This window comes from Panthera onca, chromosome C1 (genome assembly GCF_046562875.1).
Source record: "Panthera onca isolate mPanOnc1 chromosome C1, mPanOnc1 haplotype 2, whole genome shotgun sequence".
NCBI classification, from domain to species: Eukaryota; Metazoa; Chordata; class Mammalia; order Carnivora; family Felidae; genus Panthera; species Panthera onca.
In genome coordinates this window covers 190603743-190631461 of record NC_138346.1, presented here as the reverse complement: position 1 = coordinate 190631461, position 27719 = coordinate 190603743, and the positions used below count along the sequence as shown (strand labels likewise).

At 43.0% G+C, this 27719-nt stretch overlaps 1 protein-coding gene across 6 annotated transcripts; it reads left to right on the top strand.

Annotated features, from left to right (window-relative positions):
* Nucleotides 1-27670, top strand: CAP1 (cyclase associated actin cytoskeleton regulatory protein 1). 6 transcript variants are annotated; one of them, XM_078452046.2, is made up of 13 exons: nucleotides 1-181; nucleotides 15228-15352; nucleotides 15963-16066; nucleotides 17483-17560; nucleotides 19545-19688; nucleotides 19790-19875; nucleotides 21210-21315; nucleotides 22482-22659; nucleotides 24474-24658; nucleotides 25103-25226; nucleotides 25351-25433; nucleotides 25758-25901; nucleotides 26489-27670. In XM_078452046.2, the coding sequence occupies exons 2-13, from the start codon at nucleotides 15241-15243 to the stop codon at nucleotides 26570-26572; spliced, it is 1428 nt and encodes a 475-aa protein (XP_078308172.1). In that variant the 5' UTR covers nucleotides 1-181; nucleotides 15228-15240; the 3' UTR covers nucleotides 26573-27670. The 6 variants fall into 6 exon arrangements, with proteins under 6 accessions (XP_078308172.1, XP_078308170.1, XP_078308171.1 ...); XM_078452044.2 differs by having other exon boundaries at nucleotides 1-199; XM_078452045.2 differs by having other exon boundaries at nucleotides 3-181; nucleotides 15231-15352.
* Nucleotides 27671-27719: the final 49 nt, after the last annotated feature.

The following is a 27719-nucleotide window of genomic DNA, read 5'->3' as shown; positions in this document are numbered from 1 at the left end:
GGGGCGGAGCCACGAGCGGGGCGGCCAGACTTCCTCCCGGGTCCCTCCACTAGCTCGGCGTTTCAGCAGCCGTCCATTTCCGGTGGGGGTGCCGCGCCCAGTAAGGGCCCGGAAGTGGGTCGCGCGAAGATTGCTGGGCGGTTCTTGCCGGAAGTGGAGAGCGGCTGATCGCAGTCCGGAGGTGAGGCGGAACTCTGAGGTGAGGGAACGCGGCCGGGTAGGGACGGGGGTCCACTCCGCGGCTCACTGGTCTCTGGAGTTGTTAATGGTCTTACCGACCTATGCGCGTACGGTGAGCGTTGCTGAAGGGGCCATAGCGGAGGCCCTCAGGCCGACCCGGGATCCTGGGCGCGGTCTCTTGAGGTGGGGCCAGGGTGACCAACGGAGCCGGGCTCCTCTGGGGAGGCCCCTCCGCTGGATTTTGCAGTCCTGGTCGTCAGCCTCAGCGGGGGCCTGATTCCTAAGGTGCCCAGACTTAGGCATTCCTAAGGAACCAACGACACCTTAGATTCTTCTCTATGCCCCATCTCGTCCCCATTGCACAGATGGGTAAATTGATCCCCGGGGAGGAGAGGCTGGTCTACGACCGTATAGCGAGTGAGGGAAACAATTGGACTCAAGACCTCAGTTATTTAGATTAACAGCCCCAGGTCCTTCCCACGACTGTTTCCCAGGAACCTCTTTCTTTACCTCTGAGTGGTCTTCCGGTCGGTGTCGAGTCGCGGCGGGCAGCTGCAGGTTAAAGACCGCCCGCTGCGTGGAATTTTTTTTTTTTTTTTTTTTTTTTTAAATGCAACCTGTTTGGAATACCTGGGTAGTTTTTCACAAGAGAGTGGGGCAGGTCTTTGTGTTTGCAATCAGATAGCCTCTCCTTCCTCCAGATCCGTTGCTCCTATTCTGAAAGGCTTGTTTAACTTTATTGAAGGTGTTGCATACTTCTGGACCTGAAATCAGATGGCTCAGGTTTGGTCTGTCCGCTCTGCTAAGTTTCTGTAGCTGTAGATGCATTAACTTCCTTGAGCCTTATTTTTCTTATCTTTTAAGCGGAGATCTCTGCATATCTCACAGGATTAAATTCAGTCTAACAAATTGTGTTTATTCTGTCAAGCACTCTGCCATATCTAGGGAATGCAGTTTTGGAAGAAAAAAAAAAAAAAAGCCAGATCTTTGCCGGGACGTTTAAGAAGTAATTATAAATGTGATGAGTGTTAGGAAAGAACAGTGTTGGAAATATATAACTTAGGGCTCAGGAAAATCCCTTCTGCAGAGCAGAATTTAAGATGAATTTTGAAGGATAAACAGCATGAAGCTTGGTGAGAGGACGAGCACCTTTTCAGGCAGAGGTTCGTATCAGAACCGTGTCAGTTGAAGCTCTTTGTAGGGATCCCTGTTCAGCTGAAAAACAGGACAGCCCAGCACATTCATCATTCACCACTCATTCATTGAGCCCTTAATATGTATGAGGTACATACTAAATGAGGCACTTGGCCTGGTGGCCAGGAATACAGCTGTTACCCTGGAGTGTAGGGGGGCAGACAAGTAAATCAGGGATGGCTTGCCATACGCACTGTCACAATGCACTGTGTGAGTACAGGGCTATGGGAGAATAGAGAGAGGAATACCTGAGCCAGACTTCCGAGCTTTGAGGAGGAAATGGGAGGATAAGTCTTGCAAAACTGACTTAGCTGTGTGGTCAGTCTGGAAAAAGGATTTCCAGGCAAAGAGTACAAGTGCAAGGACGTGGAGATCTGGACATGTGAAAGACCATGGCTAATGCAGTGACTGAAATTCTAGTAATGCTTGGAGAAACGGAGGAAGTGGGAAGTGGTGGGTCAGATATAAAGGACCTTGTAAATTGTGCTGCGTAACGTGGATCTTAGGAAAATGATGTGGTCAGATTTATGTTTTAGGAAGTTTAGTTTGTCAAGGCAGAAGGGACATGATGGCAGAGTAGACCAGTGTTGGGAAGCTGTTGCCATAGTCTTGGCCTGAACTGAGACAGTGACCGTGGGAAGGAGAGGAGGGATCGGATTTGAGCAGTATGTATGTATGTATTGTTTTTTAATATGGGGGGGGGGTGGGAGAGCGCAAGTGGGGGAGGGGCAGAGGAAGGGGGATAGGGGATCTGAAGCAGACTCTGCACTGATAGGCTGACAGCGTGAGCCTGGAACTCACCAGCCAACCAGGAGATCGCAAACTGAGCCGAATTGGGACACTCAACCCACTGAGCCACCTGGTGCCCCTTGAACAGTATTTAAAAGATAGAAACCATAGAATTGGAGGCTGATTATTTATGGAAATGAAGAGGGGTGCCTGGGTGGCTCAGTCGGTGGGGCATCTAACTTTGGCTCAGGTCATGATCTCGCAGTCTGTGAGTTCAAGCCCTCGTTCGTCTCTGTGCTGACAGCTCAGAGCCTGGAGCCTGCTTGGGATTCTGTGTGTGTGTGTCTATCTCTCTGCCCCTCCCCAGCTCACGCTTTCTCTCTCTCTCTCTCTCTCTCTTTCTCAAAAATAAATACACATTTTTTAAAAAAGGAAATGAAGAAATAGAAGTCGTCTAGGATGAGTGCCTGGTTTCTGGCTTAGGGAACTGGGTGGTACCATTCACCAAGGTAGGTAATGTGAGAGGAGGGGGGTAAGTTGGGGAGGTGGCGTGGAAAGAAAATGAATTTTGGACGTATTTAGTTGGAGGTGTTTGCAGCACATCCAGACAGATGTCGGAATAAGGTATCCCAATTAGAGGAAACAAGAGCAAAGGTGCAGAGGCATATATTCAGTGAAGCACCTGGAGTATCGGAGTTTGCCTGGAGTTTGTGGTGGAAGTAAGATCAGGAAAAAAGGTAGATAGATGGCTGCCAAGTTGTGAAGGGCTTTTGATGCCTCGTTTGAACGCGTTTGGGTTTCATTCAGCAGTTGGCAATTTGCTTATTGTTTGAGTTGCACTGGTCCAGCATAAAGAAATGTCTGTAGGAGGGAAGACATTTTTTTTCTGTAGGAATTGCCTACCTTTTGCTTCACTAGAAATACTTTGTCAGTCAGGTGGACGTAATTTATGTCTGAGAGGAGCTTAAATAAAATGGTAGCAGTGAAAGCATTTTGTCAGGTACAGCCTGTCATGCGAGCCCAGACTGGTGGTAATGTTAAGTTTCAGTGCGTGTATTTTTGCTCTGAGGAGGTTAGCTGTTTAGTTTGCAAAATGGTTTGTTTCCAATCTGAAGGGCGATCTTTTTTCTCACCCCCTTTTTTTGGTTATACATACGTAGGTTTAGCTGCAATTATTTTTGTAACCAGGAACTAAGCCTTGTAAAAGTGACTTCCTCCTTTCGGTTTTCTGTGAAGCACTTGATGCATCTTACAGGTGCCGGGGTGGCTCAGTCGGTTGAGCGTCTCACTTTGGCTCAGGTCATGATCTCACAGTTTGGGAGTTTGAGCCCGGAATCCCCGAATCAGTCTCGCTGTTGTCAGCGCAAGGCCCTTTGTAGACCCTCTGTCAGCCTCTCTCTCTCTCTGCCCCTCCCTGACTCGCCCGCACTCACTCTCTGTCTCTCTGTCTCTCTCTCTCAAAAATAGACTTTTTTTTTTTTAAAGACGCATTTTACTTAAACGAACAAATACAAAGTGTCATTGGAAGTTGACCTCTCTAGTTTGAAATTAAAAAAAATTTTTTTAATGTTTATTTATTTTTGAGAGAGAGCGCAAATGGGAGAGGGGCAGAGAGAGAGGAGACACAGAATCCAAAGCAGGCTCCAGGCTCAGAGCTGTCAGCACAGAGCCTGACACGGGGCTCGAACCCACAAACCGTGATATCATAACCTGAACTGAAGTGGGACGAATAACCCATTGAGCCACCCAGGTGCCCCTGTCTGGTTTGAAATTTAATCTGAAGTTGAAATCTGACGATCCTCAAGCCACATCTTGCCCACTCCTAGTGATTATTCCTTTGAATTGTCATCATTTTCTTTTTTTTTTTTACTTTCTATTAACGTGGCTTTCATACTTCACCTTCTCTCCTACAACCAGTCTAATCTTTTAAAAAGAACCATTTTCATCTTCCCTGGCTTCATATTCCCAAAGAATTAAATCTAAATTCCCTTGTCCAGTTTACAAAATTCTCTGCCAGTAGCACTTGGCTCCGTTGTGCCTACCAAAGATGTCTCCTGACATTGCCTAGTGTCTCCCGGAGGATGAAATTGCCCTTGATTGAGAACCACTGCATTAGAAAGTATCATAACTATGTTTGTGCAGTGTTATCTCTCCAATTAGATTTTCTAGGGCAGGCTTCATGACCATGCTTAGCACAGTATATACACATCATAAGCACTGGATATCCTGTAGTGAATGAATCATTTTTCATTGAGGCAGCAAGAATCATTGTTTGTTTAAAGGAATTTCTGGGGTCCTTGAAGGACTTTCATTTTTGTTTTCTTCCTCAGAGGGTGTGATCTTGATAGAGAAATGCCTCTGATTAGGCACTCACCCAGAAGGAAGCTTTGGGTTAGTTGACAGTGCAAGTAAGCAGATTTATATATCTCTTACATTGAGGATATATACATTCCTGTTTTATTCATGTTGCCTTCTTTTCTTTCCTTCTCTTCCTTCTCTTTTCTTTTACTTATTTTTGAGAGAGAGAAAGAGAGCATGCCACGTGTGCACAAGGGAGGGGCAGAGAGAGAGAGAGGGAGAGAGAGAACCCCAGGCAGACTCCATGCTGTCAGTGCAGAGCCCAACATGGGGCTGGAACTCACAAACCATGAGATCATGACCTGAGCCAAAATCAAGAGCCTGATGCTTAACTGACTGAACCACCTAGGTGCCCCAGTGTTCCTGCATTTAGACAGCTTAGTTTAGTTTATTATTTTTTTTAATTTAATTTAAATTTTAATTTATTTTTTATTTTTATTGTATTTAATTAAAAAAAAATTTAACGTGTATTTATTTTTGAGAGACAGAGGTAGAGCGTGAGTGAGGGAGGAGCAGAGAGAGGGGGAGGCACAGAATCGCAAGCAAGTTCCAGGCTCTGAGCTGTCAGCACAGAACCCAACTCAGGGCTCGAACTCACGAACTAGGAGATCATGGCATGAGGGGAAGTTGGATGCTTAACCGAATGAGCCACCCAGGCGCCCCTAGATTACCGTTTATCTTAAATTGCCATTTTAAATTTATTTTAAATTGCCATTATTTTAAATTGTTATAGTTTATGATGTTGGTGCTCAGTGTTTATTTTGATTGTTTAAGTTGTTATAGTTGAATCATCTTTAATGCGACTATAACATTTCACCATGAAACTGTTTCTTTTTGGCATACCGTCATGTAAACTTAATAAAAAGAATCAAAGCTCTAAAAATATCCCTTATTTATAAATAAAGCTTCGTTTGCCTTGTATTATGAGACCTGTGTTAAACTTTTCCATTTGACTAGAAAATAGAGTTGAAATGTTTCATGGAAGGAGTGAGCTTGCTTTTTTTGTGTTTTGTTTTTCTGCAGAGGTCATTAAAATTCCTATACTTAAGTTTAATTATAGACTTACAGTCACAGATCTTTTCATATCTCTATTTGTAGCTGAATCCTGGCTAGGGACAAATGGCGTCCTTAGATCTATCTTTATTCAACTAGCCAGCTGAAATCAGCCAATGTGCTTTTTCCTTATACAATGTAAAAGTTGCCTGCTGAATGCTCTTACATAGTTGATCTTCGTAATATTCCTTGGGTATAAGAGAGAGGGGAAACCCATGGCCACACAAAGTTGTTTATTTGCCCTGACTGTTGAAGCAGCTAGTTCTAAGTCTGACTTCAGCTTGTACATTCTAACTAGCTTTACTCACTCCTGGAATTTCAGATAGGGCACAGGAGACAAGTGTTGATATTGGATTGGATTCTTTCCCTCACTAGAAGATAGATCTTTCTCTTTTAATCTAAACCTCAGATGGCAGTGACTCAGGCAGTAAAATGTCATTGGTTGCCTCTGAAACCAAATGCTTAAGGAAGAACAGTGGCTTCTGATTTGGGTTAGATTTAGATGGTATCTTTACTGGGGCAAAGCGGTATCTGTTCTTTGGTTTCTGGTTAAAACAGCCAACTTGCACAGTGCCTGGGTGACTCATTTGGTTAAGCGTCTGACTTCAGCTCAGGTCATGATCTCAATGGTTCATGAGTTCGAGTCCCATGTCAGACTCTGTGCTGACAGCTCTGAGCCTGGAGCCTGCTTCGGATTCTGTGTTTCCCTCTTCTCTCTGCTCCTCCCCCACTCGCACTCTGTGTGTGTGTGTGTGTGTGTGTGTGTGTGTGTGTGTGTGTGTCTCTCTCTCTCAAAAATAAACATTAAAAAAAAAAAAAAAACCATAGGGGCACCTGGGTGGCTCAGTAGGTTAAGCATCCAACTTCAAAGCTCAGGTCATGATCTCACGGTCCATGAGTTTGAGCTCTGTGCTGACAGCTCAGAATCTGGAGCCTGTTTCGGGTTCTGTGTCTCCCTCTCTCTCTGCCCCTCTCCTGCTCGCACTCTCTCTCTCTCCCAAAAATAAATAAACATTAAAAAAAAAAATTAAAAAACACACAGCCAACTTGTGTCTCCTGTTAGTATGTCTAGGTTTTACTTTGATGTAGTAGAGCCTAGTGATGAGAACAAGGCTCTAATTCTATATTGTTAGGAGTAGAACTAACTAATGTCTTACAGCTTAGTGGTACCTTAGGAGAGAGATCCTAATGGAACTTGTTTTTGTTTTGTTTTTTAATAAAGAAATTAACTATGTTAAAGAAGGTTGGAAAATGAGGAAATTGTCTAAAACCCCATCACTCCAATGTGACAAATACTGTAAATTTTGTGTTCTATTCAAGTCTTTTTCCGCGGTGCATTCCTTGTAATTAGAGGTCTAAGTTAACGTTGCAGTGAATATCTGCCTATCACTTTCCCCACATTCGGATTATTTTATTAGGATAACATCTCAGGGACAGAAATACAAAGTCAAGGCCAAAAGAAGCATTTTGAAGCAGATCAGTTGGGCTGCCATAGTATGCAGGCTGACTTGCGTAGCTGCTTTTCAGTTTTACTTAAGGGTATGACTTAGAGGAACAACTACCAGACAAAGTAGAAAACATTTAAATGTGACAACTTCGTACTCAAGTAGACATTCATACCACTGGCTTAATTGTCTGGTGAGATGAGACAAGAACTGCAGGAGTAGCCTGGTTCCATTTACTTCTGAACAACTGCCTTGAATAGGCTGGAGGAATTGGGTTGTTTGAATTGTTCGAATGATGAGACTCTGAAGCAGCTTTGGCAGGAATCACTAGCCAATTCTGATTTTTTTCTTGGTTTTAGACCACAAAAGAAATTGCTGGAGAATCCACCTCATAGTTTCTTTTTGCTGTGTGTGATATCCCTCCAAGAGCCTATCCATTCTCATACTTTGTGATATTTCTTTGTGGATAACTTGCAAACACTGTTCTCCAGCCTTGGTCCTTCCCCAAGTTTTATTTCTAAATACTTACCCACTTAGAAGCTTCAGCTCCTCTTCAGACTCTCCTTGTCCAAAACTGACTTCATCTTCTTGCCCCAAATAGTACATGCCAGAAACCTGTTTCTGCCTATAGTGTCATCCTTCTCTTAGGCCCCTGGATTTGCAGTTCGAGTCATCTTTGCTTCCTTTCTGAGTGCTACAGTACTCAATAGTCACTACCACACAGTTAGTACTTGTTCTGTGTTTAATGCACACTTGTTTTGTATGACCTCCAAGGGCAGAACTAAGATCAGTGGGTGGAAGTTGCAGGGAAGCAGATTTTGCCTCCATATAAGGAAGAACTTTTAGTACTTTGAGCTGTCTGAAGGGAATGGGCTGCCTCTAGAAGTCTCGGTTTCCCCACACTGAAGGTGCTTGAACAGAGGTTACCTGGCTAATTGCTGAGAATGTTGAAAGGATTGTTCTGGCATCAGATGGTGTTTTTACAAGATGATTTCTAGAATCCCTCCTAATCCTGGCAGTGAAGGATTCAGTGGAAGGTAGCTTTGTTTCTCCTGCTAGATTAGATTCCCTTGGAACAGGAAAACTATTTTACCACTTAATTCAGGTGCTGGTTACGTAGTTACCTAAAACTGATTATTTGTGGGTTAATTGATTCTTTTCCTTTCATTTCCATATCTGGCTGGAGAGTAGATGGTGTAGATTTTTTTTCTTTGGAAATATAAAAAATATTTTTTCAGCAGCCCTCTCATTTTACAGCTGGATGAATAGCAGCTTTCAACCTTAGACCCTATTAGCTTCCTAGTTCAACCTAACCTAGACCTTAATATTGTCCCATTTTTCCAAATTGCATTGTTTATCAAACAGTACTTGTAAAAATGTTGCTTTCATCATATTGCTCCTTCACTCAAAATCCTTAAATGGCTTCACACTTATCACAACATCAGATTCAGATGCTGCCTGGCTTTCAGTGCCCTTCATTACCTAACCTGCCTTGCTTATCCAGCCATATTTTTCATGATGCTTGATGCTCTATGCAGATTAACCCACATATCATACTTTATGTGCCTAGCCCCCTTATCCTCTCCTCTTTGCGTCTGATTGCTCTAGAATGTCTTCCCTTTTTCCTTTTACTTTTTCTATCAGGATGCCCCCCTTTCTCCTGAAACCAGACTATCTCAAGGCACCTGGGTGGCTCAATTTGTTAAGCATCCGACTTTGGCTCAGGTCATGATCTCACAGTTGGTGAGTTCGAGCCCCGCATCGGGCTCTGTGCTGACAGCTCAGAGCCTGGAGCCTGCTTTGGATTCTGTGTCTCATTCTCTCTCTGCCCCTCCCCCACTTGTGTTCTGTCTCTCAAAATTAAATAAAAATGTAAAAACAAACAAAGAAAAAAACCCCAGACTATCTCCAGTCCTCACTGATTTCTTCTCAACTCTCAGAACATATAGTAATTTATACAGTGTCATTCAGAACCATACAACATTTTACAAAGAAAAAGCTCCAGTATATAGGCTGATACCGGAACTTTTCCTAATCTAAATGGAGTTAGACAATCTCTAAAAGAACTTTAAAAAACGTGTCACCAGTATTTATCCCATTGGCATTTTCATTTGTGTTGGCCTTCCCAATAAGAATGAAATCTTCTTGGGGCGCCTGGGTGGCTCGGTCAGTTAAGCATCTGACTTCGGCTCAGGTCACGATCTTGTCCGTGAGTTTGAGCCCCGCGTCAGGCTCTGTGCTGACTGCTCAGAGCCTGGAGCCTGTTTCAGATTCTGTGTCTCCCTCTCTCTCTGCCCCTCCCCTGTTCATGCTCTGTCTCTCTCTGTCTCAAAAATAAATAAACGTTAAAAAAAAAATTTTTTTTTAATTAAAAAAAAAAAGAAATCTTCTTGAGGGCAGATGCCATTTGCCTTCTGTGTCTTCAGTAGCTGCTAAGTACAGTGCCAAGTACAGTACTAAGCACTTTCATTTTATAAGCATCTTCTGTGTGCCCGGTTGTTGTAGGTACTGCGAATTGGTGGGGCTGGTTGGGGGAGGGGAATGGACAGATTCCCATCTAAAGCCTGAATTCTAGCACAACGCATGTAGTGATAACATTTTACATTTAAACTGTATTTTAAGGTTCCCAAAGTGACTGTTCCTCTCCTTTGATCCTTACATCTCTGTGTGCTAGGTAAGGACTCATTAAATGACAGTCCTTTAGTTATACAGTTAATACATGGCAGAGCTGGGACTCAAAGCTTGGTCTCCTGAATCCTAGTTTTTTCTTAGACTTCTAAAATTAGGACTGTTTCCCTTTCTGAAGCTTTTATGATGAATGCCTAAATAGTTGGGATTCTGTACATTCATTTATGGAGGCTTACTTTTAGTTATTGGCTATTGTCAATCAGAAGTGGCAAACAGGGACACCTGGGTGGCTCAGTCGGTTAAGTGACCGACTTCGGCTCAGGTCACAATCTCCCGGTTTGTGAGTTCAAGCCCCACATCAGGCTCTGTGCTGACAGCTCGGAGCCTGGAGCCTGTTTGGATTCTGTGTCTCCTTCTCTCTCTGCCCCTCCCCCACTTGTGCTCTGTTTCTATCAAAAATAAATAAATGTATTAAAAAATTAAAAAAAAAAAGAAATGGCAAAGAACAAGATCAGGCAGGGCTATGGTTTTCTACTTTGGCAACTCTAAATTCTTACGGAAAAGCCTTATTTTAAACATTTGCCTTCCAAATATGTGTCATCTAGCCTATGAAAAAATATTGGTCTCCACAGAGAAAATTGAAAGCAGAGAAATTAAAAGCTGCTAATAATGTTAACTGAAGACACGGTGAAGAGCCCTCGAACCCACAGTAATGTGCTCAGCAAGCAGTAGGGGCTGGATGCTGTGATGAATTGCATAGTCACTTAATTTCTTAAAAGCCATGTGGAGTGGTGGGAAGAGCCTCAGACTAGGATTCAGAAAATTTGTGTTCATGGCCTAGGTTATCTGCCTCTACCCACTGGTTGTTTCATATCTGGAAAGCTTTTTAACTGAGTTTCTTCATTCTAAAGATGGGGATCAGTATCTTCATACCAGACCCTAGAGAATTATTTTAAGTCTTACAAGCATCAGATTGAGGATGTAAAGCACTTACAACTATAGGGGACTATTTTAATTACTGTTATATAATCTAATAAGGTTATTTTCTTATGATACTTGGTTTGAAGATCTCAATATCAGTGTGGTATGTGCCTAAGAAGGTAGCATTTATTTGAAAGATGGGAGTATTTGTAAGATCCTGCAGATAGGCGAAGAGGAAAAAAAAGAAAGGTAAAACAAATCTCCCCAGATTTGTCAGAGAGAGAGAGGAGATAGCCAGACTTGTTTTGAGGGGAGAAAGGTTAAAGAACCTGTAATAACCTACTGTATTTATAGTGCTTACTACATTTATAGTACTGGAATTACAAACACAAGACATGGTCCCTCCCTAGGGTGGCTGGTTGCCTATTAACTATTAAATAAATGATTTTATTTTATTTTTTTTAACGTTTATTTATTTTTGAGACAGAGAGAGACAGAGCATGAACGGGGGAGGGGCAGAGAGAGAGGGAGACACAGAATTGGAAGCAGGCTCCAGGCTCTGAGCCATCAGCCCAGAGCCCGACGCGGGGCTCGAACTCACGGACCGTGAGATCGTGACCTGAGCTGAAGTTGGACGCTTAACCGACTGAGCCACCCAGGCACCCCTAAATAAATGATTTTAAACCTGTATATTAAATGTGTGGTAGAGGTAAGTGAACAGTGTTATGACCAAATTGGAAATGTTTCTTGGAGAGGTGGTACCTTAGCTGAGTCTTAAAAGGCAGTAGGAATTCTAGAGAGGGGGCAGATTAAGAAGGAAAAGCATACCAAACTGGACAGGCTTCCTGGAGAAGGTAGCACTTGAGCTGAATCTTAATAGGCAAGTAGGATTTATGAGATGGAACAACAACCAATCAGAGTGGATAGCATGAAGCCTCAGAAATGAGAGAAAGCATGATTCTTTCTGGAAAATGAAAGTAGTCCTGGGTGACTATAGTGTGTTTAGAAGGGTGTGGTAAGAGATAAAACTAGAGAAGAGTGGTGGGAGATAAAGCTGGACCAGATATGGAAATCCTTATTTGGACTTTACTCTGAATGTCCTGGGGAGTACTGAATGATATTAAATATAAGGCTATCTTAATTGCATTTGCATTTGGGAAGGATTATGATGGTAATGTGGAGAATGGATAAACAGGGTGTATTTCTGTAATTAGGGGATACTAGCAAGGAGGTTATTGCAGTAATCTAGGAAAAGTCATGAAGACCTGATTTCTGACAATCAGAATGAAGGCAAGGGCGTCTATTCATGAGATAAACAAGATAGAGCCTGTGGATTTTGATAACTGACTAGACTTGGGGGAGAAAGGAAGAAGATAATTTAGTTAACTCTTACGGAATTCTTGCTATTTTTCAGGACTGGGTCCAGTACTGCTACATGTATAGTTGACCCTTGAACAACACAGGGGTCAAGGGTGCCAACCTTCACCAGTGCAGTCAAAAATCTATGTATAACTTTTGACTCCTCCCCCCATCCCCACCCCCGCCAATTTAACCACTAATAGTGTACTACTGACCAAAAACCATACTATAAAATAGTTTATTAACACATATTTTGTATGTTATGTATACCATAATACTGTCTTCTTACAATAAGCTAGAGAAGAAATGTTACTAAGAAAATCATAAGGAGGGGTGCCTGGGTGGCTCAGTCAGTCCAGCTTGATTTCGGCTCAGGTCATGATCTCATGGTTGTGGGACTGAGCCCCACATCAGTGAGGAGCCTCCTTGGGATTCTCTCTCTCCACTCTGCAAGCATACACTTTCTCTCTCTCTCTCTCTAAAAAATAAATAAACATTTTTTAAAAAAATCATAAGGAGGAGAAAATACATTTACAGTATTGTACAAAATTCCTGTGTAAGTGGATCTGCGCAGATCAAACCTGTGTTCAAGGGTCAAATGTATTTCCCCTTTATTCTCACTTTAGCCCTTTGGATTTTGTACTGTTGTCTCCATTATATAAATAAGGAAGCTGAGACTCAAAGTTTGCTAACACTCATTAGTCATAGAGCCAATGAGTAGTGTTATTCAAACCCTCAATTATCTGTCTTCTCAAAAGTCCATGCTTGTAACCACTATACTATACGGCCTAATAGTTCCCGGGTTACTAACTTGGTCAATCAGGTGATTGGTAGTAGTGCTGGATTGCTGACACAGCGGGGGGGTGAGGTGTGGGAAGACCATGAGTTGTTTTTGAGACATTTCAGTTTGAGATCCCTTCGGAATAGCCAGGAGGGGTGTCTAGGTGGAAGCTGGATTTCACATTATAAATTCTAGAAGAATGGCTTGAGCTGGATATGCTGCTCTGGGAGTTGTTAGTCTCTACCGTGGTTGTGATCATGCCGCTCTGGAAGGAGGCTGGATGGTACTGTGATAATGGTAGTTGAAGGCTTGGGAGTGGACATGACCACCTGAAAAATACGAATATGTGTGTTGGGGTGGAGAATGAGACGCAGTGTGTCTTTTGGTCCCTTCAATTCTGGATATTCTTTCCCGTAACATCTCATATTTCACCCCACCTCTACCCAAAACAAAAAACTAAGTACTGTTCTATGTTTGGTTCATGGTAGAATGAGATTACCTATAAATGATAGCCGTATTATCCTTTTACATTCTGTTTAAGTTAGACAGCAATGAAAGCTTACAAATACAAGCGAAATGTGGGAAAAAAGGAACTGAAATCTCATGAAGCTGTATTACTAAGCTGTTAAGATGGTTAGGTGTTCACCAACCCTGGCAGCCATTAGAGACACTTGTACTATGTTTTCCATGTTAACACTGGCCTCAACCTGGAGCATCCATGATATATGAAGGAATATAACCAGTATATCAAATGTGTAGTAGAGATAAGTGTACAATGTTATGTGGTTGTATCTATTTTTTTTAACATTTTATTTTTAAGTAATCTCTACACCCAACATGGGGCTCAAACTCATAACCCCGAGATCAAGAGTTGCATACTGCACTGACCGAGCCAGCCAGGTGCCCCCAGAATGGGTGGTATCTATTAATGGAAGATAGCTTGGGAGTTTATTGCGTTCCTTGCCTTTTCCTCTGGCATTTATAGAGGGTGGCAGATTATATGTGAATCTGTCCCTGGACAGTCAGTAATTTGAGAACTCAGGTGGCGGTGCATAACATGATTGCTTCTAGTCTGCTCCATTTGTGAGTAGAACAGAGACTTGGAGGCTTCTGCTGCTTCTCCAGGCCAGGGAATGAAAAGGTTTATTTGGTTTACCTTCACATTTTTTTCTTTGATTCTTTTTTAAACAACATTCTCTGGTTGGGCCCAGAGAGACCAGAGCCAACACACTGGGAAAAATGGACAGGGATTGTGTTGTCTTCCTTACTTTGTCTTGTCAGCTGCTTATCTTGTCCACAGGGAGGGCAGTATGTTAGATTGAGATAGTCTGACATGACATCTTTGGGGAAATTGTAATTGCTGTGGTCATTTTAGGCAATTTCAAGGGTGTTGGGTTCATTCAGCTTCAGTTACCTGAATTAATTAATGTTTGGAAGTGGAATCTGCAAGTCAAGGCTTTGACTGAAGCGTCACTGACTGATTTTTATATCACTTACGGTGTCAACCATTTCATGTGGATGTGTGTTGAAAACATTTAATGATTATGAACTTTCAGAATATTTGTCCCTCTGGAGTTTGGGGATGCTATATTTCAGGTTCATTAACTTCATAAATATTTATTGAACACCTTCTACCTGCCAGGTAGTGGTCTGGATGGTAGAGGATAATAGGCAACAAGCCGGAGAAGTACCTTTCTGTGGTAGAGCTTACTTTCTTTAGGATTTAGACGTTGAATGAGACTAATTTCAGATAAATTAGTACTTGTGAAAGATCTGTAAAAAGCTCTTCTGGATGTGTCTATTTTTCCCTACTGCAAATCTGGATCATACCCATCCTCTTTTGTGAAGCTTGGCTCAAGTGGCAGCTTCTCCATGCTATCCTCTCTTGATTCTTTCAGCTGATGCGCTCTTCCCCTTCCTAAAATTCTGTTATTTTCTGCAACGTTCTTGTGTTATCTTCACATATTTTTTTCTATTTGTAGTTGTTAGGGTACACGTCGAATAACTACTGTCAGACTAAGTTATTGAGGGCAGAATAAATACCCTATTCATCTTGGTTTTTGGCATTCCATATGTGGGCAGCAGGATGTTGCAGGAAAAAAACACTGAATTTAAAGCCAGATGACTGGAACTAAAGTGCTGGCTTTCCTATTAACTAGCTATGTGACAGTAGGTAAGTTGTTTAACTTCACTGTAATTACGTTTCCTATCTCTAAAGAGTGTGGTGATTAACCTCCCATTCCTGAGTAGTTGTTGGGAGGCACAAACTGAGATAATATATTGACCATACTGTGTAAATTCTAAATTCTGGCATAAATACTTGGTGTTGTCATAGTAAATATTCAGTAAGTATTTGAAGGGGGAAACATTTGCTTTCAGTGAACACCTTTTCCTGGGTAGCTCTCTTGCTTAATGAGGTCTTGATGATTTTGCAAATATGTTCATCTGTTTTTCATCTGGTTTTATTATTAAATGATTCTGTTCTTCCGAATTGGCATCTTCTTCACCCCGTGAGTATTCTGTCTTTTCTCCTTAGGTGCTATGTACTATTAACACAAGTGACATGTGATCTCCTTTAGCAGGTCGTACATTATGGCTGACATGCAAAATCTGGTAGAAAGATTGGAGAGGGCAGTGGGCCGCCTGGAGGCAGTATCCCATGCCTCTGACATGCACTGTGGCTATGGAGACAGTGCTCCAAAAGGTAAGCAATATGCAGCACAGCAGAATACTTTGAATGAAGACTCTGTCTTGGCCTGAAATTTTTCTGTCGTAGGGTATTCTCTCCTTTGGAGCTAACTTCCCAAAATGCTTAATCTGCTAAGTTCATCGCCTGTGAACAGATAAGAGAGGAAGTGACTTGTGCAGGGAGGCCTGTGGTTATTTTAACATAAGAACTTCCTGCTTGTGTGATATTTCCTGTTCTTTCTTTAGCAAAATGACTCTAGTGTAAGTCGAGTGACAAGTGATATTAAAACTCTCTCTGTCCAAATGATTGGCAAATTAGCCATTTTGTATATACACCAAATGAATCATAGAATGTTAGAGCTAAAAGGGAGATTGGGGTTTTTTTGTTTTTGTTTTTGTTTTTCATTTTAATTTTATAGATAAAGTCAAGCTCGGGGAGGAAAAGGAACTTAGGGTCACACAGGCAGTTAGTGGTGGTACTGGAACTAGAACCCAGGTTTCCGGACTCGTGTTCCAGTATTCTGTCTACTGTATTACCTTGCTTCTCCACTTTCATGTGGAAGTGCTTTTTAAAAATCATCTTTCTGGTGCATGACTGATCCTTTGTGGTGTGTGTCTCTGTCTAGCAGGAGCAGCTCCATATGTGCAAGCATTTGACTCACTGCTTACCGGTCCTGTGGCAGAGTACCTGAAGATCAGTAAAGAGATTGGGGGAGATGTGCAGAAACATGTAAGGATGTATTGCCCCTTTTCCCCCTCTTTTAAGGACTGGTGGTGGTCTTCAAATCCAACTCCTTCTTGGTTTAAGAGTCCCTTGGCTCCTTCCCTTTTACCTTCACTGAGGAGCTCACTCCAGGCACTGGAACAGTTCCTCAGATTTTTCCAGGCCCTCTGCTTTGATCACATTTACTGTGTGGGCTTCTTTTATGCAGGTAACTTGCTTGGTGCATAAACTATGGCTTGGTTCATCTCTATAGTGAGAACATTCTACCATTCTGATCCCAACATGTTATATAACCAAGCCTAGGGTGGCTTATGCAAAGGAGTCATAGTCATGACTTAGCGTTTATAAAACTATGCTCGATAGTTATTAGTTATGCTAATGTGATTTATTTTCACACTTAGCTCACAGCAGGAATGTGAAGTAGGCAGTGACAGGTGCCTCTCCACCCACCTCCCTTCATATGCTGCCACCTACGTCGTCACCACCCCCACACTCACATATATATTCTGTATCTTTCTTTGGGACCCAGAATCTTTCTCCTAGTCCTGAATGGTCCTCTATAAGCAATAACCATGTTTAGGATCTTCCTGACCCTTCAGCAAGACTGGTTGCTTGATCTTTGGAAGGTCTATTTTGAGCCTCTCCTGTGCCATCTGTTGGCAGTGGTGTTAGCTCTAGTGAGTGGGACTGGGACTTAGATACAAGAGTGGGGGCTTGCATTTTTTACTTTATGCAGTTTGTCACACTTAAAAGATTTAAAAATATGTATCACGTACACGTTCTAAAAATGCAAATCTAGAAAAAACAGGTTACCTTATTTGAAATTTTCTATTTAGATAGTGCCTGTAGACTTATGTTTCTTAAACTCCTTTGACCATGACGGTCAGGAAGAAAAAATGTATTTGTGACTGAGTCAGAAGCTTCACAAAGCAGTCTTACCTACTTGCGTGGCACTCTTTTTTTTTTTTTTTTTTAATCTGTGAATGGGTCATGACCCAACCTTTGAGAAACAGCTATAACCTAAAGGAGTAAATACCTTGGGAATTTGGGCATCAATTTGGCCTTTGCCTTGACTTCCACCTCTAGTTTTTGAGAAAAGAGCCTTTTTGGTGATGCGAGACAAGAGGGATTTTTCAGTGCCCTTCATATCGCACTGCGTGTACAGTTGCTAACTTGATTTCATCTAAAGCTGACCCTAATTGCCTTCATTTCCCGGATGTGTATCCCTGATTAGTTGCCACGGGAACGGTGGTACCTGTAATCCTTCTGCCACTCCCTGGAAGTGGAGTACCTGAGGAAAGCAACAGGAAGTTCCCGGGTTGCTACCAGACCACATGGAAGTGGAGGTTTCGGGTTCTTCTTATCAGGACCCTCTCCAGTTGTAATGTGGCGAGAATAACTGATTCTTCTCCTTTCCGGCAGGCGGAGATGGTTCACACGGGCCTGAAGTTGGAGCGAGCTCTCTTGGTTACAGCCTCTCAGTGTCAGCAGCCAGCAGGCGTAAGTTCACTGCTACTTGGTTTCCTTGTGGCTTGATGCTCAGGATGGGTTGAGAGGTTTCTGCCAAGTACGGCGACATGCTAAAAAGACCCTCAGCCTCGTGTGCGTTCACACCAAGTCCCAGAAGTAGTCAGACTTAAAGTGTCATATGAGAATGTGCCATTCAGTATTTATTGGACTCTACTGGTTTTTTTTCCCCCATCCTTTTTACTTGGGACTGTAGTTACTCCTGGACTTCGCTGCTTCTCTCAATAGACAGCCTTTTTTAACGTCTTGGCTGAGGCCAAATTCATCATATTGTCCCGTAAGGCCTTGGGTCAGAGAGTAGTTCTCTTGCTTCACTGTGACTGGGCTTTAGTAATGCTGCTGTGGAGACCCTAAAACTCCTAAAGTACTGCTTCTTCCCTCATCTTTCCGTGGTGGAGATCTCCCTTGAAGTGTACTCCTACCTCAAAATTTTATGCTACCAAGGTGTGAGAATCAATTAGAGGAAATAGATTTTTCTCACAACCAAAGATTTCAGTTTTGTTCTCTTTGTTTTTTAAATGTTTATATATTTTTGAGAGAGAAAGAGTGAGTGAGTGTGCACGCGCTCCAGGGGGCATGGGTGCAGAGAGAGAGAGAGAATCCCAAGCAGGCTCCAAACTGTCAGTGCAGAGCCTGACGTGGGGCTCAGTCTCACGAACCATGAGATCATGACCCGAGCCGAAACCAAGAGTCAGATACTTAACTGACCGAGCCACCCAGGTGTCCCTATTTCTTCTTTAGGCATTTGGCTTTTCATGGCAGAGAGGTAACGAAGCAGGTCTTCCTGCGACTCTTGTGTTTAAAACCCCTGGACCCTCAGCATGCCTAAATAATATAAAAATAGTTTAAGATAATGTTAAATATATTAGACTTTAATTCTTAATCTGTCTTGAATGGTTAAGGCATTTTTTCGAAACCTTTTCTCCAAACCCGCACTTTCCACAACAAATCAGGCAGCTGAGATACAATTATATTTCCCTTGTTCTAGACTAGGGATTGATAAACTACAGCCTGCGGGCCAAATCTAGCCTGCCATCTAGTTTGTAAGTGAAAGATTTTTGGAACACAGCCATGCCCATTCTTTCAAGTATTGTCTGTTGCTGCTTTATGCACTATAATGGCAGAGTTGAGAAACTGTAGCAGAGACCATATGTCCTGCAAAGACTGAAATAGTCACTGTGTGGCTCTGTAGAGAAAGTTTGCGGACTCCTGTGTTAGACTGTTTTCATGCTGTGATCTGAGAATTGCAATGTTCAGGAAACTGAGCTTTGGAGAAAGGGTAAAACATGGAAACACAAGATTCATCCATTTTGCTAAGCTGCCAGCTCAAATGCCAAGCCCTCTATTTGCATTTGTTTCATCAGATCTCTGCTCAGCAGCTGCTATATAGCTAGCAATGTGTGAGGGTTATAAAGATTATAAAAGAAGGCTGAGACAAAGCCCTGGTATTTGAAAAGTTAATGAGAAATTTTGAAAAACATACTCACGTGGATCCACTAATAGTTTGTGTTGGTGCATGATAAGGTGCCAGAATTGGTTATGCTGACAATTAATGCTGTAGGAGGCCAGTGTGGCTGGAGTTGAAGGGCTGTTCCTCATGAAGTATAAGGAATATTTGGATGAAAAGAAAAAGAAGAGACCATCGTGAGTAAAGGCTCAGAAATGAGATAGTGTCTCCTACTAGTGGGGCAGAAAAGAGACCAGTGGCTGAAATGGTAGAATTTTGTGGTATAGATGAGGTAAGGGTCCTGATCATGAAGAGCCACCAGATCTAGCCTGAGGAGGGTGAGGTGAGGAGCAGTGTTGTAGCCATATGAATCTGTGCAGGATGAGTACAAAGTTTATTTGGGTGTTCATTATACAACCCATGAATTCTTGCCTGCAAGGTCCAAGTTGACAAACGCCTAAAGCTTTTGTGGAAAGACTAACCCGAATCTTCCCCTGCATCTCTTCCTAGAATAAACTTTCGGATTTGTTGGCACCCATCTCCGAGCAGATCCAAGAAGTGGTAACCTTCCGGGAGAAGAACCGAGGCAGCAAGTTGTTCAACCACCTGTCAGCTGTCAGCGAAAGTATCCAGGCCCTGGGTTGGGTGGCTGTGGTGAGCAGCGCAGCTTCCTTGGGAGGGAAGGGATGGAATGAAAGAGGTAAGGGGACATGGCTGGAGAGGCTCTGAGTCACTGACTGCTGCTGTTTCTCTAGGCTCCCAAGCCTGGTCCCTATGTGAAAGAAATGAATGACGCTGCCATGTTTTATACAAACCGAGTCCTCAAGGAATACAAAGATGTGTAAGTCCAGCCTTTTCTTAAGGGGTACAGGACATGTCAGCTGATTACTTGCCGGAGTAGCATTTGGGGGTTAAGGCTGTTGTGTTGGTTCTCCATCCCAGGGCTGCTTTCTCAGAAGTTTTATAGATACTGGCTTATAGAGGCTGCATCTGCAAGCAGGAAGTGTTTCTCCTTTCACTTCTGCTTTTTCTCCAAAGGGTTTGTAGAGCCCCTTTTAGTCTTCTCATCCTTACCCTTCCAGGTTTAGGAGGTTTTGCTGGAGATAAAATGGACAAATGCCCTTTAATTTGCCTGTTTAGACAAGGTAGATTTTGTTCCTTTGTTGAGAATTTCTAATTGGCTTAGGGACAAAAGGTTCGGTAAGATTTACTCGGAAATCACCCTGACTATTCACGTAGTCGGGTAAAGTGAGAAGGCAGCTGTCTGGTGAAGCACGTGTATCATGTAAGAGGAGGGGAGTCTCTGTATGTCTAACCACGTATGTTCACCAGTCCTAACTGACTTCTCCATTGCTGGTTTTGAGCTGGAGTGACTGCAGGCAGCTATCACTCAGCTGCATAATTACCCAAACCCTTCCTTTCTTCTGTCAGTCATCAGTCAACCAATATTTGTTGAGTAACTACTGTGAAGGAATAGCTTCGTGTGTGTGAAATAGGTCTCAGAACACCAGGCACTTCCTTGATCCCTCCTTCCAGCAACCTGGAGTTAAGCATCGCAGTGTTTTGACTTAACCTGCCTTTAAACTCCACACTTCACAGTTGAGCAAATTAGGTCTTGTGATAAATAGGCATAAAGTCTTCTAATATATAAGAAGAACCATAATTCAGTGCTCTTTCTATAATCTAATGCTGATTATTTCCTCCAGGGAAGTTTTAAATTTTTGGTGGGAGGGGCATACTTTGACATAAGGCACTGTGGTATAAGGCAGTTGAGTTTCTTGAAGTCCTAGAGTTCCACAGTGATGTGCAAGGGACCTTCTATCATATAGCTTCATGCACAGAATGCCTGCTTTTATTAGTTTTGTATATTAGGTTCTCCCTAAGGTATACTTTGAAAAATATGGTTTTGTTATACTTAAAAAAGTTTGAAGAATACTGCTATAAGAGATAGAAAGAGCTATAATCTGGAGTCCCTATCCTAATGGACTTTAGTCTAATTAGGGTAATAGCATAGGTTAAAAAAAAAGAAAAGTAAAGCTCAGTTGTGATAGAAAAGCTGCCATTGAGCAAAACCACACCACAGGTGGGAGGATATGAGTTCACAGATAGGAGGGGTTCTGGAATCACTATGGTAATGTGCCCTGACTGTGGTGAGTTTCTCTTTAATTCTCCTAGTGATAAGAAGCACGTGGACTGGGTCAAAGCTTACTTGAGTATATGGACAGAGCTACAGGCTTACATTAAGGAGTTCCATACCACTGGACTGGCCTGGAGCAAAACGGTTAGTGAGCCTTTCTTCCCTCCCTCTATCCCTCCAGGACAGGGGTCCACAAGTTTCTTAGACTTTGGTGCTACCAAGGTCCAAGAAGGAATGCTAGTCTTTACAGTGGAGAGTAGAAAGAAAAGGGGAGAAAAAACTAAAGTGTGAAGAAAGCAAGGGTCAGAGAAGAATATCCAATTCTATTCAGTTTCAGTACACATGGGTCAGAGATAGTGATTGGGCTGGAGGGGAGCCAGAAGAACGAGTTACATTATCGCAACCCTCCAGACGCTTAAAAACAGAGACAGAAAACCCCTAAATACAAGTCAACAAGTAAAATACTGTGATAAAGATATAGACGACAGAGTAAGAGGGAGTGTGAGTCTCACTGGAAGAGACTGTACTTTCAACAGGTGTTCTCTGATCTGGTACATTGCAAATAGAGAACAGTGAGAAGTGGGAGAAATGGGAATACTGGCAAACAGCATAGCTTAAACAGAGTACGTGTAGAGTAAATGTACAGATTGGTCATCTCTGGCTTCAGTTGAGGGAGAGAGTCCAATTTTTAGGATAAAAGGCTGGAAAGGAAGGTTGATTGTGACTTTTGAGCAAGAGAGTAATAACGATCAGACTTGTCCTTGAGAGAGTCTCAGTATATAGGTTAGGGGTAAGGGCTGCTGCTCCGACCATGGAGGTGCTGATGGTGCTAGGAGCTGGTACAGAAGAATTTGCAGAAGCTATAAAAGGTAATAGGTTTGATGAGCTTGAGGGCGTTAGACTCAAGAAGATTGAAGAGTCAAGCTTGGATGGCAATGTCTTTTACTGAAATAGAAACAAGGGGGTGATTGTACAGGTAGAGGAGCAGGCAGGAGATGATGACATCAGCCTTGGACTTGTTGACGCTGAGGTACTGGTGACACACGAAGTTGATTTGCAAAACTGTGGGTTAGAGCTGGAATCGGGTAGAGGCCAAAGGAATGATGTGAAAGTTGAAAAATGGAGCTGAATTGGATCTTTGGGAAAGGGTAAGAGGGAATAAAACCCCTTTGGGTGTGGATAGGGAGCATGAATCCTAGCGTCAAGGGCTACAGTGGGTACCCCATGTCCTAGAACATGTGTAGGACCCTACTGGGAATGGTACAGAAGGGAAGAGATCATGGCTGTGTTACCTGCCCTTATTGTTCCAGGGGCCTGTGGCAAAAGAACTGAGTGGATTGCCATCTGGACCTTCTGCTGGATCGGGTCCTCCTCCTCCCCCACCAGGCCCACCTCCCCCACCAGTCCCCACCAGTTCTGGCTCAGATGAGTCTGCTTCCCGCTCAGCACTGTTTGCGCAGATTAATCAGGGGGAGAGCATCACACATGGTAAGTGAGTATTTTGGCAAGAAGAGTTGGTACAATAAGTTGTTTGGGCTTGATCTAATCAACTAGAGACCTGACGGTCTGCAAAAACAGAACCCTGGTTTGTGTATGGGAGAATTCATTTGGGTGTCACTATCCTTCAAGTTGCCCAAAGGGACATAAAGCTGGCTTAAATGGAAATTGAAAGTGGGTGATTATAGTTGGGGGAAGCCTTCTGCCCCATAAGCAGATGACTTAATATTAAGTGGCATATATAGAGTACCCTAGTGTGCCGAGGCATGGTACTGGCAGTTCACCCTAGAGCCTTTTCTGTGTTACCACATGCTTTCTTTGGGAAGTCATCCTGGGGGTGGAGAGGGGGGCATATATTAGTCATGGAAATTTGCATAAGAATTACCAATATTGGGGGGTGCCTGGGTGGCTCGGTTGGTTAAGCATCCAACTTTGACTCAGGTCATGATATCACAGTTCATGAGTTTGAGCCCCGCATTGGGCTCTGTGTTTGACAGTGCGGAGCCTGCTTCGGATCCTCTGTCTCCCTCTCTCTCTGCCCCTCCCCAGCTCTTACACTTTCTCTCTCTCAAAAATAAACATTTAAAAAAAATAAATATAATTACCAATGTCAGGATAGAGAAAGTTGACACCCTTATATATAGAAGGTGGAAGTCTAAATTATACAGCTCTCTTCTAGGAATCTACCCGTAAAAATATCTAAAACAAAGACCAACTACTATATATTATTTGCAGTAGCTAAAAATGGTATAACAACCTAAATATCCAACAGTAAGAGAAATGGTTAACTGTGGTATATGCTCTTAATGGAATACTAAGCAGCCATTAATTAATGCCTTTCTTTACAGGGAACCATGCAGTGTTTAAGAAAAAATCTAGTACTTATACTACAGCCACAGGGAGTGGTGGAGCTGAAAGGGCCAGTCAGTATTCGTTAAATAAATTGGGCCATATTTAAGAGGAAGACATTTATCCGCCTACAGTGGGAAAGTGATTGTGGAATCTGCTCCTTAAAAAAAAAAAATTTTTTTTTCTTTTTTTTAGAAACTAGGTTTAGGGGCGCCTGAGTGACTCAGTTGGTTACGTGTCCAACTCTTGATTTTGGCTCAGGTCATGATCTCATGGTTCTTGGGACTGAGTCCCATGTTGGGCTCTGTGCTGAAAGCACAGAGCCTGCCTGGGATTCTCTCTCCCTTTCTGTCTGCCCCTCCCCCCCAATAAATAAACAAACATTTAAAAAAAACTGTAGGTTAACATGAGAAAGTTTTTTTAAGTGTTAACTCGTTAAACCAAACTTGTTAACAGTGTACATGGTTATAACCAAATAAAAAACGTTTATCAATAGGAAAACTGGTGGAAGGAGATTTCAAATGCAAACACTGAGTAGGAGGTGCGGTAGGTTAGCTGTGGGTGAGGTTTCTTTCCTTTTACCAAATTTGCTTTACTATCACATATTTTTTCTTCTTTTGCTTTAAAAACTGTACATATTTTGTGAATATATATTTGGTGTATGTCTTTCTAGATCTTTTTCTGTGCATTCATATATCCTTTCCTCCCATATGCACATAAGTCTGTATTTTATTTTATTTTTTAATGCAACTGTATAATCGTACCTTGGGGTAGAAGGGAAATTCTAAAAGTGCTTCTCCAAAACCTTTGTTTAAGAGAACATCTCAGAGCCCTGGCTTTTGACTTTTTGTTAAGTTTTTGTTAAGGCAGTTAATTCTGAGAACAGAAGTTGGTTCCTGCCTCAGCCCAAAGCCGTGGTACGAAGGATGGGCACAAGGCAGCTGTTGTTCTTACAGCCCTGAAACATGTATCTGATGACATGAAGACTCACAAGAACCCTGCCCTGAAGGCTCAGAGTGGTCCAGTACGAAGTGGCCCCAAACCATTCTCTGCACCTAAACCAGGAGTCAGCCCGTCCCCCAAACCAACCACAAAGAAGGAGCCACCTGTACTTGAACTGGAGGGCAAGAAGTGGAGAGTGGTGAGTTAAAAATGCCAGGACTGGTTTGCTGTTAAGGTCCGACTTTGCCTCAGGTCACGATCTCGCAGTCTGTGAGTTTGAACCCCACGTTGGGCTCTGTGCTGACAGCTCAGAGCCTGGATCCTGCTTCAGATTCCGTGTCTCCTTCTCTCTCCGCCTCTTCCCTGTTTTTTTTTTTCTGTCTCTCTTTTTCTGTCTCTCCCTTGCTGTTTTTCTCTGTCTCTCAAAAGTAAATGTTAAAAAAAAAAAAAAAAAAAAAAAAAAATATATATATATATATATATATACACACACACACATATATATACATAAATGTATATGGAGCACAGCCAAATGAGTGCAGGGTCTTGGGTTAGATTACAAGAACAGAAGTTTGGGATAGCCTGTTTTGGGGGGTAGTGTGTATTAGTGATGACATTCCTAAAAGCGGTCTCTCTTTAACAGGAAAATCAGGAGAATGTTTCCAACCTGGTAATTGATGACACAGAGCTGAAACAGGTGGCTTACATATACAAGTGTGTCAATACAACATTGCAAATCAAGGGCAAAATTAACTCCATTACAGTAGGTGAGTTTTTGTCAGTCCTAGGCCCCGTCCTAGAGCCTGAGAGAGCTGGAACCATATCTACCCTGTTCCTAAAGGTTGTTAAATTTAAAGTTGTACTGTTGACCTGCTTCCTTTCTTCTCCTAGATAACTGTAAGAAACTCGGTCTGGTGTTCGATGACGTGGTGGGCATTGTGGAGATAATCAATAGTAGAGATGTCAAAGTTCAGGTAACTTGATATCTTGGCTCCTTCCTTTGGCCCCTGAGGAATTAATTGAAAGACATGGCTGACCCACAGATGTTGCTGTGGTGGGAATCTGATTCTACTGAGTCTGTAAGCTGAGCTGCTTTGGTGGCAGGAGAGGAGTTGGCTTTTACAGCGAGGCCTTTTCCAGCACCCATCCCAACCGACCTCTAGTATCCGGTGTCTGCTGTGCACTTGCGAGCCTTTCATGTAGTTGCTGAATCACGTGAAACAGTGAAAGCTTCTTCCTGAAACTTCCTGTTGTTCTCCACAGCTACTGGGACTCAGCACTTTGGGTTTTCTCTGCAGGTAATGGGTAAAGTGCCAACCATTTCCATCAACAAAACAGATGGCTGCCATGTTTACCTGAGCAAGAATTCCCTGGACTGCGAGATAGTCAGTGCCAAATCTTCTGAGATGAATGTCCTCATTCCTACAGAAGGCGGTGACTTTGTAAGTTCCTTGATCTCTTTGGTAATATGATCTCAGAACGGGGGACTGAAGATCACTTGCGCTGGAGGCTGGTTCATGGTCATTCGGTACTGAGTGGGTCCAACCTAGCAATACACACCTCGAGCAGCCATAAGTAGGAGGTAGTCACATGAAGTAGAGCTCCAGGTTGAGCAGATGCTCAGGTAGCAAAAAGGAATGGGACGGAGTCATCGCCCCCTATTGGACTGGCGCCGCGAAGTCCTGTACCTGCTCACTGTGCCTCACGGGTGTAACTAAGATTGCTGATTCAGGAACAGTAGGGAACAAACTTAAACCTCTGTCTGGCTGGCTTTGGAGCCTTTGTTCTCATTCCTACACCGCTCCTCCGGGACGGCGGTGGCAGGGTGGCAGGTAGTGGGAGATGTGGTGCTGCTGGTTACAGAGCCAGCCTGTTTATTGGCGGTTCAGTTTCACTCTCAGGACCGCCTTCTTGCTCTAATAGTTTAGTGGAAGCAAGCATTGAGAGAAAAGTGTAAGATTTAACCCCAGCTTCTTTTGGAGCTTGGACTTGGGATTTAAACCCGTTTTGTTTGTTTGTTTGTTTCCAGAATGAATTCCCAGTCCCTGAGCAGTTCAAGACCCTATGGAACGGGCAGAAGTTGGTCACCACAGTGACAGAAATTGCTGGATAAGCGAAGTGCCACTGGGTTCTTTGCCCTCTCCCTTACACCGTGGGATAAATCTGTATCAAGACGGTTCTTTTCTAGATTTCCTCTACCTTTCTGCTCTTAAACCGCTTCTCTGCTCTGAGAAGCACAGCTACCTGCCTTCACTGAAATATACCTCAGGCTGAGATTTGGGTGGGAGAGCAGGTCAGTTGATCTTCTGCGGGAAGGTGCGGCTTTTCCCTGTCAGCTCAACCACACCACCAGTCCATTCTTAAGGAACTGCACACCAGGACTGCTGTGTTTTAGCTTTCAGCCTTTGGGGGTTATTTGACCAACAAACAGTCATTGGGGAAGAACAAAGCGGTCCCCAGGAAGCAACAGATCAGAATGTTCACACAAGTTCATCTTTTTCTAACAATGCCCACGAAGGTAGCAGAGGCTGGTGTGATTCTAGCTGGTTCTTCTAACCAAACTAACTTTTCACTGTTGACAGGCGAGGCAGGGGTCGCACTGGACCAAAGGCTGAAGCCTGGCCATCTAGCATTCCGAGCAAAATTGATTCCTGTAGGCATTCCTTTTATTCTGCATTCCATCCTGGGTCTGCCTGAACCTGAGAGAGTAGGTTGTCCTGTATCGGCCGCTGGGCAGAGCCCTGCACCCAGGCCAGCTAAAGGAGTCTTGGACCCTTTCTTTCACTGGGATCCCTGCCCAGCACCTTCCTACAGAGACGACTTAAAAACAAAACAAGACAAAACAAACAAGGAAACTACACCATTCCAAGGAATCTGGAATTCCTTCCTTCTTCCATGCTAGGTGCCTGCCCTCCGTCTTCACTGCCTCCTTTGCCCTGTCATGCCCAACTGCTTTTGGTTTCTGTCCAGGCACCTGAACAAAGGACTAAAATCTCCACTGCAGCCTGGTTTTAGGTCTTGTGTAAGAATCTTGCACAGCATTGCTAATGTAAATTACAGTTTTTCTCTCTAGGACACTTACCAAAATATGCAACTTTTTTTGGTGGGAAGAGAGATTGTCCTGTGACTTCTACCCATTTCCTGAGGCCTGTGGAAATAAACCTTTATGTACTTAAAGTTATACAGAAAATAGAATAAAATTAATACCAAACTTGCTTAGTATTTATTGGTGGTATTTGCTGTATAGAGATTAATACTTT

Excerpts from the sequence above, each read along its gene's own strand:
- CAP1 (XM_078452046.2), top strand. The coding sequence starts at position 15,241 with ATGGCTGACATGCAAAATCTGGTAGAAAGATTGGAGAGGGCAGTGGGC. Across the intron at positions 24,659-25,102 it reads AGGGCAAGAAGTGGAGAGTG|GAAAATCAGGAGAATGTTTC; the intron begins GTGAGTTAAAAA and ends TCTCTTTAACAG. Across the intron at positions 25,902-26,488 it reads CTACAGAAGGCGGTGACTTT|AATGAATTCCCAGTCCCTGA; the intron begins GTAAGTTCCTTG and ends GTTTGTTTCCAG.